General features: G+C 26.8%; 1 protein-coding gene across 3 annotated transcripts in view; it reads right to left on the bottom strand.

Moving 5' to 3' along the window:
• The window catches only part of LOC100213201 (uncharacterized), a 51,225-nt gene that overhangs the window by 22,985 nt on the left and 15,336 nt on the right, over nucleotides 1-12,904 (bottom strand). For all 3 annotated transcript variants that reach the window (XM_065803673.1, XM_065803674.1, XM_065803675.1), the window contains exons 7-13: nucleotides 12,367-12,523; nucleotides 7,365-7,633; nucleotides 6,956-7,252; nucleotides 6,688-6,765; nucleotides 1,852-2,136; nucleotides 1,247-1,402; nucleotides 941-1,168 (exon numbers count right to left, since the gene is read on the bottom strand). In XM_065803673.1, the coding sequence (XP_065659745.1) occupies nucleotides 941-1,168; nucleotides 1,247-1,402; nucleotides 1,852-2,136; nucleotides 6,688-6,765; nucleotides 6,956-7,252; nucleotides 7,365-7,633; nucleotides 12,367-12,523 (1,470 nt within the window). The remainder of the gene's footprint in view (nucleotides 1-940; nucleotides 1,169-1,246; nucleotides 1,403-1,851; nucleotides 2,137-6,687; nucleotides 6,766-6,955; nucleotides 7,253-7,364; nucleotides 7,634-12,366; nucleotides 12,524-12,904) is intronic.

The raw sequence follows: 12,904 nt of genomic DNA, 5'->3' as shown, positions 1-12,904 counted from the left end.
GACATACCAAGCAGTTTTCCTTTTCTGTGAGCTGACAGTCCTGCTATTCTGGTAGTTGACTTTAACAGTGTCACACTTATAAAATCAGCACCACCCTCTAATATAGCTGCAGTCATCAATCCTGTTCTCTGACCTGCTGACAAACTCAACCTATTGGCAATTGTAGATATTATTGCACTCTTTAACAGGTTTTTTGGAAGCTGAACTGTTACCATGTCTTTCTTCTTTGCCACACTTGACAACTCTTCTCTTTTACACAACATTCATGGTCTTCTGGTAAATCAACAGATCTGTTATAATTACTTTAATTTCTTGATTGTTGACCTGAGAATTCACCAATTATTAAAAACAGGTTTTGCTTGCTTTGCTTTTAATTCATTTTCTATCTCAATAAGACCAAAGTTCTCTCTATTTTATGCTCTACTTTTTTTATATAGATCTTGTCTTCTACACCTAGACACACCTTTTTTTTGAGCTTAAAGAGCACTCAGGAATTCAAGATCTTTGTGTTTCATTTTTTTGGTACTAAGTCTGTTGGTTTCTATTTACACCTGGGTATCTTAGTGTGCTATAAAAAATTCAGCCAATTTGCCACTTGAAGTCAGCCAATTTGCCACTTGTTCCTATAATTACCATACCACATGAAACTTTTCCAATATTATCATAATTGCATGTTATATGTACATTATCAAATTTTGGAATGCTGGTGACAAGGCTTATTATTATTATTATTATTATTATTATTATTATTATTATTATTATTATTATTATTATTATTATCATTATTATTATTATTATTACTTAAATTCAACCAAAAATATACCCATTTCATAAACGAATGGGAAAAAGGGTAGGGAGCAAGTTTTTTACAAACTTTATTTCTTACCATTGACTTCTGGACCTAGTTATGCATAATAGAACTTTCATAACAGTTTTTTACCTTTTTTGTTAGAAGAAAATCCAATAGTAAGACCTTCTGGAAACCCAGAATCTAAGATCACTTGGGGTAGATTCAAATCATAGCCAAATGCTTTTGAACAAGCACCCATAGAAAGTTTATTAATATTACCATATAAGTAATTATCTGTACTACCCATATCCATTCCACCTGCAGCTCTAGCAATTATTTCATTTCCTGGGATACCAAGACGTACCTCACCAGCAAGCTCTGAGAAAAGAAAAACAACTGTTAGTATAATTAAAATTTAACACAATATATTAGGCAAAGTTCAGAAAGAACACTTACCAAAACCACGAAATGCAAAAACTGGAAGAACTTGTAGTGTAACACTAATTCCTACATTGCCAAAAGCAAATTTAGGTATTCCAAATGGATTGTGCCACAAGCCATTCATGGTTCCCTCTAATTTTAAACCACCGCTAACATCTAATGTTATTGAAACTAAAAAACATATAAATAAAATATAACAAAATAATTTTTTTCCATTTTACTTATTGTATTTTGCAACTAAAATTTGCTTTTTTCTGTTCCATGCACGATTCTGTTTAAAACTTAATTTATTCTTTGATAACATTACTAATAATACTATTCTTTGTTTACAAAATATTTGTATAGATTAGAATTAAATAAGAGCAAATTGGAGGTTTTATTATTATGAAGAGCAAATTGGAGGTTTTATTATTATGAAAATAATAGTCAAAACAAAGTTTCTGTGCACTGATTTAAAATATTAGTATTACATCACCCGCTATAATGTAGAAAATGTGTTTGTGAGAAAAAAATTCAATACCGGTATTATACTGAAACTATTCAGTACCAAAATACCGGAAAAATGATATCGGTGTTAGATGCACTAATCATAGTTTTCTTCTGCTTAAATACTTTCTTACCTTCAAATTCTAATGATTTGGGTTCCAAACGTAATGTCAGTTTTCCATTTAAAGAAAACTCATTTGTTGTTCCAACTTTTAAACTAAAGTATGCTGAATTTAAGACAGCTACATCTGTGAGCTTTAAAGCACCATTGTAACCAGCTTTTAAGAAAAACACTCTCTCTTGGTATCCAGCAGTAATAAAAAAGATAGTGTCTTTAGGCATTTTCTTTTTTGCAAGTTCACAAAGTTTATTTTGTAAACAATCTTCAGGTATCTTCATTGTTCCATGGAAATATATTCCTAATTAAACAAGAGAAATCAATTCAATGATAATACTAATAAAATTATCATAAAATAAACTGATGAGAATAATAAGAAATGATTAATTAAAAAAAAGTCAAAAACCCTTTTATAATTAAATTTCATACTGTAATAGTGCATACAATTAACATAATATAATATTGTGTTGTTTTATATAAAATTGTACCAATTTTTAAGCTAAATTTTTTGTGTTTTCAGCTAACAACAAACTAAAATTTGGTGTTAGCTGAAATTGCTAACATTGAGTTCTTTAAAAACTTGTACGAGTTCACTGTGATAGCAGTAAAGAAACCAGATATTCCAAATGTTTTTCCAGAAAAAAACATCAATATTTTATTTTTTTCCTGCATTAGAAAACACCCTAATTTTTTACTGAAAATTTAATGACAATTGATGATAAGTTTAAATCCAGAAAATTGATAAAAAAGATAAAAAGGTAGTAAGTTTAAGAAGTAAAACTTCAGAAACTAAAAAATAAGTTCCACCATGTTGCAACATCATTTTTCAGCTAAAATTGGTTTTTGTTACCCATCTGAACCTCTTGCTGCTTGTGTATTTTGAGTGAAAAGACATAAATACAAACTTTTTGGCATTTATCAAACAGGGCTTCCACTGAATCCATTGGAAAAGTCCTTTTTTAATAACCAGTTGAAGAGAATGGTTGAGACACTTAATCAATTTTATAGACACAACCTGGCTCATTACGGCTGCTATAACATTAGCATCTGCTTAACAAAAACTGATTTTTATAATATCCCAGTCTTTGGATGCTTTTTTAATTTTCTAATAAATGTATGTTTAAGTATGACATTCGACAAACTTTGAGTATGACAAAAAAACAACCTTAATTGTTCCCAGCCTTTTAAAGTTAAATGAATGGAAATGAAAATATCTTTAAATAAGCAAAATGAAAGTTTAACTAAGAATCAAGGCCAATGCACATAATTTAAACTTTTTTTTAGCTAAAAAATACAACCAAGTCTCTTTATTTTTTATTTTTTCATATGCAGAGCTCAACATGCTGCAGTATTTATCACTTACAATTTTATAGGCCAGAGCAATAAAAGGATGGTGTCACAAATAACAAACTTTACTGACAACTGACAATGATTGCATATCAAAAACAATCATATCAAAAATGGACTTTGAATTTTTGAAGAGTTTTTGCCTTTTTTCTAAGATTTAATTTATGTGCTTGTTTCAAACAAGTTAGGAATTTTAAAAGCTTTTCATGGTTTTCCGCTTCAACTGGATATTTCAAATAGATATTATTCTTCAGGTTTGTTTGGTTTTGGCAATAAGAAGATAGTTTTGATTTAAAACAAAAGGCTATTGATGGCCTGGTCATCAAGATCTGGTATGCAGATCTGTTGTATCTGAATAATACTTGTTATTGTAAATATTCTTTATGATGGACTTGGTTGTGCATTTGGGTACATCATACTTTCAAAATTTTTGATTTTTAATTTGTCGGATAAATTTTATGGTGTCACTATATGTGAATCATGACTTTGGGAAAAAAAAATTGAAAAAAATTTTTTTTCACCTAGACGAGATTGCAGTTTTTAGAAAGGTAAAATTGATCGTTTATGCGTAAATGCAAAAATTAAAATTTTTAAATTATTAAAATCTGAAATGTTTTAGATTTTTTTTATATGTATTATCATATGCTATGAAACATGAATAGTTTTTTTTTGAAAAATAAGTATATTAGTGGGGTGAAGTGCATTAAAAGATTAAAATAAAAGTGTTAAAATATAATAAGACATACAAATTTAAAACAATCAAACTTTCATTATTTGAATGACGTCATTTAAAGTTCAGACAATATAACTATAATAATTATTTATAATTGGTTTTAATGGCAACCTATGACTCCTTTGAAGTCGGAAGTGGATTGTACAACCACCGTAACAGTTTCAGGAAAAGATGGAGGTTTTCTATCAAACCTGGAATAATTAACCAAGAGGCAATTATTCTGGTCTATTTGTATGGTGCAGTGTAATAAATCACCATTGAGGCATATAACTGTTAAACTAAATGCTCCAAGTAATTCAAAGGATTATTTTACTCATCCTATTGCAAAGACTCTATCTAAAGTTAATGACATAAAAAAATTTGAAAATTTTAAACCTATATAACTGGAACATTTGATAAAACATCCTGAAAAAATTCCCAAAACAATGTAGACAGATGCAATGTTTTGTTATAAGTTGGTATAACATTTATCTACAAACTAAATTTACATAAATCTTTTTAAAGCAAAATGAAAAAATATTTGTTATAGCAGATGCTACAACAGATGGATTGCCACAGCACACATTTACTAATGACGTTTTTTGAAAGTTTTATTTAATCATTAAATGGGTAGCAAAAGTATATTATCATATGTAATATAAAATAAAAGTGAAGCACAGTATTGTTGATGACCATGTCGCAAAGTAACAATATTATGACTGCTGAAAAGCATGATAAGGAAATTCTAAATATTGCCACACCTAACATTTAAAATTGATTTATACTAATATATTCATTTTTCTAATATAATTGTTTTTTGCTAATTATTTTTATACCCACTAATATATTCATTTTTCAAAAAAAAAAAATTTTCACGTTTCATAGCATATGGCAATATATAAAAAAAAATCTAAAAAGATTCATATTTCAATAATTTAAAAATTTTAAGCCTATGCAAGATAGCAGTTTTCGGAAAAGTAAAATTTTCAATTTTACTTTTCGGAAAACTGCAATCTTGCATAGGTAAAAATTGTTTTTATTATTGCCATTATTCACACCATAAAGATTGTTAGATTAGTAAAAATTATTATTTTAGTTTTAAGAAAAAATAATATAATAAAAATAAAAGTTTTAATAAAAAATAAAATAAAAAGTTTTAATAGTATGATGTACCCTATTGCACATATTACAATTGCAAAAATGGAAATCAATATTATATTATTATTTTTTAACTGCAAATGTTTAAACATTTCACATAAATCATAAATGGTTTTGAATATCAAAAAGAAATCTAGTAATGGGTTACTTAAAATACTATTGTACTACACATGAGTGTAGTGGATATTTTTAATTAAAATACATAAAATAATGAATTCAAATGCAATCTAATATGTGCACAAAAATTTAGAGGTTTGCAGCTTTGTTAGCAGTGAACAATGTGCAAAGTTCAGAAAATTATGTGCATTGCAATAGTTTGCTTAATTGTGGTTTTGATATTTTAGAGAAGATGGATTAATTGATTATTTGTAATTTGATATTTTCAAGAAGCAAATAGATTTCCAAAGCTTTATAAAGAAAAACATAGTTTTGAAGTGATGGACTTTTTCATTTAGAAAAAAAAACTGAAAAGCTTGTTGGAAAAAAAAAAAAGTTAAAAAATTTAATTTTTTGAATTCTCAAAAAAACTATTTTTTTAAACTAAATTAAACAAGTTTAATTGAAAATTTGTTTTTTGATATGATTTTCAACCAAAATTTTTGTTTAAACTTATATAAAGTATCAAAACAAAAAAAAACTATGGACACTAGGTACTGATCATCTGAAGACATTAAAAATGTTTTTAAGACTTGAGTTTTCCTTGCACGACAACTTGAAAACAAGTGAAAGCATCAATGACGTCAAACATACTTAAAAAAAAACAAGCCCCTTAGCAGCAACTAAAAAAAATTTTATATAAAATTGGAACCTGCTATTTATGTTCAATATATCTTAATTACCAGCATTTGTTTAAAAAACTATCCCTCTAACAGCAACTAACGACAAAAAATTTGATAAAATAAATTTTATAAAAATTGTCAATAATTAAAACTGATTTATTGTGTAATTTTAAGTAAAATAAAACTTTCATATGTATGAAATTTGCTGACTTTGTTCTATAAAAAGTAGAAAATAACGTGTTTTGTAAAAAAAATCTTTCCCTTTATATCTCTTTTCTCTCTTATGTCTCTTTTATCTCTTTCTCCTTACATCTCTGTCTTTATCTCTCATATCTCTCTTTTATATCTTTCTCTTCATCTCTCTTTTGTCTCTATCATTCCTCTCTCTCTTTCTCTTTATCTCTTTTTTCTCTCTATCATCCCTTGTTCCATCAACCAAAACTCAAACACATTTGATTTATCATTCAGCAAAGTCATATCTTTTAACTGTATTTGTTTCCTCACGCTTAATAAACATTAGTTCATTTATTTGTTTTTTTTCTTAAACATCAATGCCTTGAAATTTTCTTGTGTCTTCTTGAAATTTTCTAGTGTCTTCTTGAAATTTTCTAGGGTCTTCTTGAAATTCTCTAGTGTCTTCTTGAAATTTTTTAGAGTCTTCTTGATTGCTTATACATTTTATTTTTTTAAACTATGGAATTATAAACATTTAAAATGACTATAAATGACAGGAAAAAAACTTCTTTAAATTGTAACATTCCATTACAAATCATTATGAAAATCTTGATTCTTATTCACTAGTATATTGATATTATTTGAATGTGTTTCATTAAATATTTGAAAACTACATGTGTACCTTTTTTAACAGTTTCAACAGCTTTTTTAACTTCTGGTAAAGTGAACAAGTTTGTTTCTGTATTTGAGATAATAAGTGCTAAAAACAAATGTTTTAAATTTAATAATTACTAATAAGTAATTTTTGTAACTCAATAATTTTTTAATAGTAAAAAAAAAACATTCACAAGACACTTTTGGAATATTAGAAATAAAGTATACGATCACAAATGAGAAAATTTTTACTGATAAAAAGTTTTGAATAAAAAATAGTTTTTAAAGATATTTACCAATATTAAGATTAACCATCCAGTTTGTACCCATATATTTTTTTTTAATTAAATGTTCAAGAATGCTGTCAAGTCTGATATCCTTTAGAAAAATAGCCAAACCCATTTGTTTTTCACTCATAATTCTTTTACTTGCATCTACTGATTGTACTTTTGTAGTAAGTTTGTTATCAAATGATTCATTTTTAATATCAGCACTACTAAAGGCAGAACCTTCATCTCCTTCTTGTTCATCCTGTTCATCCTGATTATCTTCATAGTCAATTTTTTCATCTGGAACAATATTGTTTCTTTTTGCTGAAATTTGAAGTATGATGAAATTTTTATTGTTACAACTTGTAAAATTATTGTACAACTTATAAAATTAAAAAGTTGGTAAAAAAAAATTTTTTAAAGTAAAAAAACTCACATTTAGGAAAGTTAACATTATAAGAATTGGTATCTGTTGAATAGCTTTCGCTTGTTGAAGGATTGGTATCTGTTGAATAACTTTCGTTTGTTGAAGGATTGATATCTGTTAAATAACTTTCATTTGATAACTGAGCAATTTGGTTTTCAGTATTTGTTAAAAAGTTTTCTGACAACTTAGAAACTTCACTAAGAGGAGCTTGTTTACTTAACATGTATGCCTCAAACTTCATCCCATTCCAATTAAACAAAATAGGATTTCCGATTATTCTGAAATTAGAAATTAGAAAGAAAAAAACTATTAAATATATTAATAACTGATTTAGTATCATTGGACCACATCATTATCATCAACATCAAACCACTAAATTTTTTGAAAATTATGAACCATGGATTGCATTTTACAAGAAAAAAATCACTCAAAATTTTGAAATGTTTAATGGTTCCCAAGATATTGAAATTTAAATACTAACCCAGTTTTCACAAATAGTTCAGGTTTTCCTTATTAAATTGAGAAATGTATAGCTTCTTAATTAATAATTTTAGGTGGAATTCAAAAATTGAAAAATTAATAAACTAACTAGTTTATAAAACCTAATTTTAGGATCAAATATAACCAAATATCACAAAAGATATAACCAAATAACTCAAAACACCTCTGAATAAAACATTCAGTATTTTGCTTTGAAAAGTTAGATAAAGTTCTTAACATCCATTAGTGATATAATATAAAGACAAAGGAAGGTATATTAAAACATATTTTTTTTTACTATTTTATATGTGATAACATTACTAGTACAACATTTGTTTACAAATTATTTAAACAAATCATACCCACAATAAAAAATTTAAACAAATCATACCCATTAAAAGTGAAATTAATAAAAAACTCTTTAAAGATTAATGCAAAAAGATAAAAACACTAAATACAACTACTTAAAAAGCAACAGGATGTATTTCAACCGCTGTCACTTTAGGAGGCTATATAAGAGATCAACCACAGTCACTTTAGGAAGTTATATAAGATGTCAACCAAAGTCACTTTAGGAGTAGGTCTTCTAGTTCAAACATGTTCAGGTTCGAACATTCAAACTTTTATCATTTTTTAAGAGGTTCAAGTTTGAACTTTTTTTCTCTAGAAGTTCAAACATGTATATATATCGAAACTAGATTCTTTATTATCATTTTTTAACAGTTAAACAAAAAACCTTTTTTAAAATTTGACTTTTTTATGTTTTCATTACTCTTAAATTCAACAACAACAGCTATTACAAGGCATTTAAAAACAAAGCACAAAATTGAAATTCAATAACTCTCCGCACAAGGCTGCAGCAAACATTCCTGCTGCCAAAATACCACGAATTGAAATTTTTTTTAAAGATGACCATAAAACTCTACCTAAAATTTTGAGCTGACTATCAGCTATTGATGGAACCAGCTTTCACACGATTGCTAAAAGCAAAACTTTGCGATCAGCATTTCGTGCCCAGGGATGTCAAATCCCTTAAAATCCTCAGACCTTTTGTGATCTTGTCATTAAATACTTTAATGTTACTGATGGAGTTTAATGAAAAAAAATTGTTAATGACACTAAACCTGGACATCAAATGTGTTACAACCACGCTATTCATCTTTGTGTGATTGAAGTGCTTTTTACAAAAAACATAGTTGACGCACATGGTTCTGATAATAACCCTGTTGATGGTGATATGAAAGCTATAGATTATGATCAAGGTTACAGCGATGATGAAGATGGGATGATATTCAAACTGTTCATGAAGTTAGTGAAGATTCTATTCTATTATTAGAACTTGAATACCAAGAAACAGTGACAAAAATAAGAAAATTAGTTAAAAAATTTTGTAGGTCAACAGTGAGCCATGATGATGAACTTCAACCAAATATAATTGAAAAATTTAGAAAAGAAAAAGCTTTGATTTGTGATTCAAGGACAAGATGGAGCAGCACTATTGGTACGCTTGAACGTTTTTTGGAGGTGCAAACAGAAGTAAAAATAGCTCTTATTTGTATGAATATTGATTTTCCTCTAACTTAAAATGAGCTTGATGTTATGTTAAAAATGAACTTTGTGCTGCTTTAAAACCACTAAAATTGGCCATTAATATTCTTTCAAAAGGAGATGCAGATTTTTTTTTCTGAAATTGTGATTGAATTTACAAGTTTGATTTTTTAGTTTTTGCTGTCTATTACTATTTCCATACAAAAAGTTTTATTGGTATGAGCTTTTTGTACATAAATTTTTTTTAAAAAAAAGAGCAGCTACAAAATTATTGAAGTAAACTTCAATAATTTTGTAGCTGTTTTAGTTAATACACAACCCATCAGGGCTAGAACCAGCCATGGCATTTAGGATTTATAACAAGATCACATTTTTTAGCATCAAAGTTTACTTTTCCTTTAAACTTTTCATAAGCAACATCTTCATTTTTAATACTTCACTGACAAGCTTGTGACTGCAAACTACTATCACAGTTTTTTATAAGCTTTTTTAACAATGAAATTGGAGGAGTATTATTTCTACGGTTTATAACTGTACCAAAATTTGATGCAATAAGTTTTTTATTTTGTTCTTCAATCTATTTTTGTTTTTGTATTAATTTTTAGTTACTGATTTAATTTGAATTATTTTCTCAACATTGATTAACATTATGGCACGCTTAAATTTTCCTCAGCCAAATTAGTTTTAATAAAATGTTCCAGACAATGTAGAAATTTTTCCATTATAACTAGGCTTTAATTTTTCAACATTTTTTCATTTACTCGTTAATAAATATTTCACAAAAATTATTTTGGCTAATTTTAATTTCAATATTTAACACAGCCATTGTCATTGCTTGGTTTAATTCTATATAAAATATTTAGTTTAACACTAATCTATTTTACATAGTTCTCTTTGAATAACTGATAAGCAGCAATTTTATGTTTTCATCACTATTAAATTCCTCATTTGTAACTATACAAATTGTTGCATTTAGTGGAATCATGCTAGGGCTTTTAAAAAAGCTGGAACCAACAGGAATATTTATAGAGTTAATTATATATTCTTTTACTTATGTATACTTGTAAATTATAATTCAAATTAGCTTCTCTAACGAAATTCAACTACAACTACGTTGAAATATTTGTTTATATTACAACGCAGTTATTCTCCTGCGGAGATTTGTAAAAGATTTTAGCATAAAAATAATTAACTATAAGAGAGAAAACTATTATTTATGTACGAGCAAGCCACGAAATAACGAAAAATTAAAAAAACTATGAGTTTTTGATTTTTATGTGCATATAAATAACATAATGCATTGAGTGAAATAATAATAAGAGGAAAGGTCAATTGATAAGGTAAAAAGTACCAAAAATGAATTGAATTCAGCTCAACAACTCAAACTTTTTATTAAACAATCAGACACAGAAATGAAACTTGACTATCAGGAAATTGGAACAAACCTTGTTCAAAAGAAAATGGCTGTTTTTGAAGCTAGCAAAGTTAGGCCCAAGTATTTAGATTTACTTTTCAAAGCTCTTCAACAATTCCTCCTACATCCGTAAAATCTGAGAGAGCTTTTTCTAGTCTTAGACTTTTTGCTACTAAAATAAGAAGTCCTTTAAATGACAAAACTTTAGATGCACTAACTTTTTTAAAGCAAACTATGAAGAGTACTCATTGATGTTATTTACTTTTGTCCTAGTTAATGATGATAAATAAATACTTTTACGCATACTTTGTACTACTTTTGCCTGATTCAACATAACTAAAATAAAGTTTGAAATAGTTTGAACTTTACTTAAAAATACTTTTTTAAAGCAAACTAATTAATGATGATAAATAAATACTTTTACGCATACTTTGTACTACTTTTGCCTGATTTAATATAACTAAAATAAAGTTTGAACTTTTTCAGTACTAGTTCGAACATGTTCAGGTTCGAAATTTTATAAAAAAGTTTTAACTGGAAATTCTATTTAGGAGGTTATATAAGATGTCAACCACAGTCACTTTAGGAAATAGTAAGAGTAGGCTATGATGGATAACTGGTGGATTGATAACTGAAATCATCCAGAAAGAAAGTGAAACTATTCTTCTATAGTTCTTCTATGCTTAAGTCACTGCTTATTGACAACATATTTTGAAACAATTAAGTGTTTCACAGGTTGCTGTACTTCAAGTAAAAAATATTTTTAAAAAAGCTAAAATAGAAAATGTATAAACAAAATGGCAACAATGTGAATTATTGCAACCAGATTTAAAATATCTTGAAAAATTTTGTGTATTCATAAACCAACATCCTGAACATTTTTTAGTAACTTTTTGTAATAAAATTTGTTTACTTTTATTGTATACAAAAATATTTTTTAGCAATTTTTTAAAAATAGTTTATTATTATAAATATTTGTTAAAAATTGTGTGAAAATTGTAGTGTTATTTTTAAATTGGATTTTTTAAAAGATTTAAAATCATAAAACATTCAAAATTTTAAAACCAAAGAAAAAATTATAGATTTGTATTATTTGACCTCAAAGTTAGATTATATAAATTATTTGTTTTCTTAATTTGTAAGAATGTTCGCTTAATATTTGTAATCATATTGCGTCATATTATTATTTCAGTGTTTAAAATGTTTATTTTCATTTTTTGCCATTGTTATTTTTTTTACTTTACATTAGTTTTACTTATTTTAGTTAAATTGTTACTTAATATAAGAAAAAACTTTTTTTGAATGTCATGAAATGCATCTTGGGAAGTCAGGTCATAATTAAAACTGCCAAAATCTCAAGAAAGGCTCAACATTTTTGGCTAAAATTTTGCGCATATTTTTTCATAAATAGGAGTCAATGGTCAAAATACAAAACAAAAATGAAGATTTACATAATAAAAAAGAAGTTTACATAACTTGAATAATGTAGAATTTACTGACTGTGCTTATCATTGCAGGGTTTTTTTATAAAATCAAACAAAACACACAAATAAAATATAATAAAATTACCTTATTTCTTTTGAAACACCTAAACCAAACTGAGCAGTTATGGTGAGATCTTGGATTCCAAAATCCAAATTTGACATTTTTGATTTTATCGCGTCATTTAATCCTTTATTTCCAAAAAGACTTATGAGATTAGTAGATGATAGCAAACCAATTGAACCTATTAGATTATTACTATAGATTATTTAATAAAACATTTTTCAAACAACCAACATGAGTAAAAAAAATAGAGATCTATGTTGTAAGGGTTAAACTACTACACTACTAATACAATTATAACAACTACTATGACTATTACAACTACAACTATGATTACTACTATTACTAAGACTACTACAACTACTACAACAACTACTACTAGTAGTACAACTACAGTACTACTGTGACTACAACTACTGCTATGATTACAACTATAACTATTATAACTATGACTACTGAAGTTACTACAGTTAATACAACAACTACAACTACGATTACTACAACTACTACTACAACTACTTCTACAATTACTACTACGACTATAACTACTACGATTACTACA

The sequence above is a fragment of the Hydra vulgaris genome, chromosome 08 (genome assembly GCF_038396675.1).
Source record: "Hydra vulgaris chromosome 08, alternate assembly HydraT2T_AEP".
NCBI classification, from domain to species: Eukaryota; Metazoa; Cnidaria; class Hydrozoa; order Anthoathecata; family Hydridae; genus Hydra; species Hydra vulgaris.
Note: the sequence above shows the minus strand (reverse complement) of the source record. Positions and strands in the feature narration are given on the sequence as shown.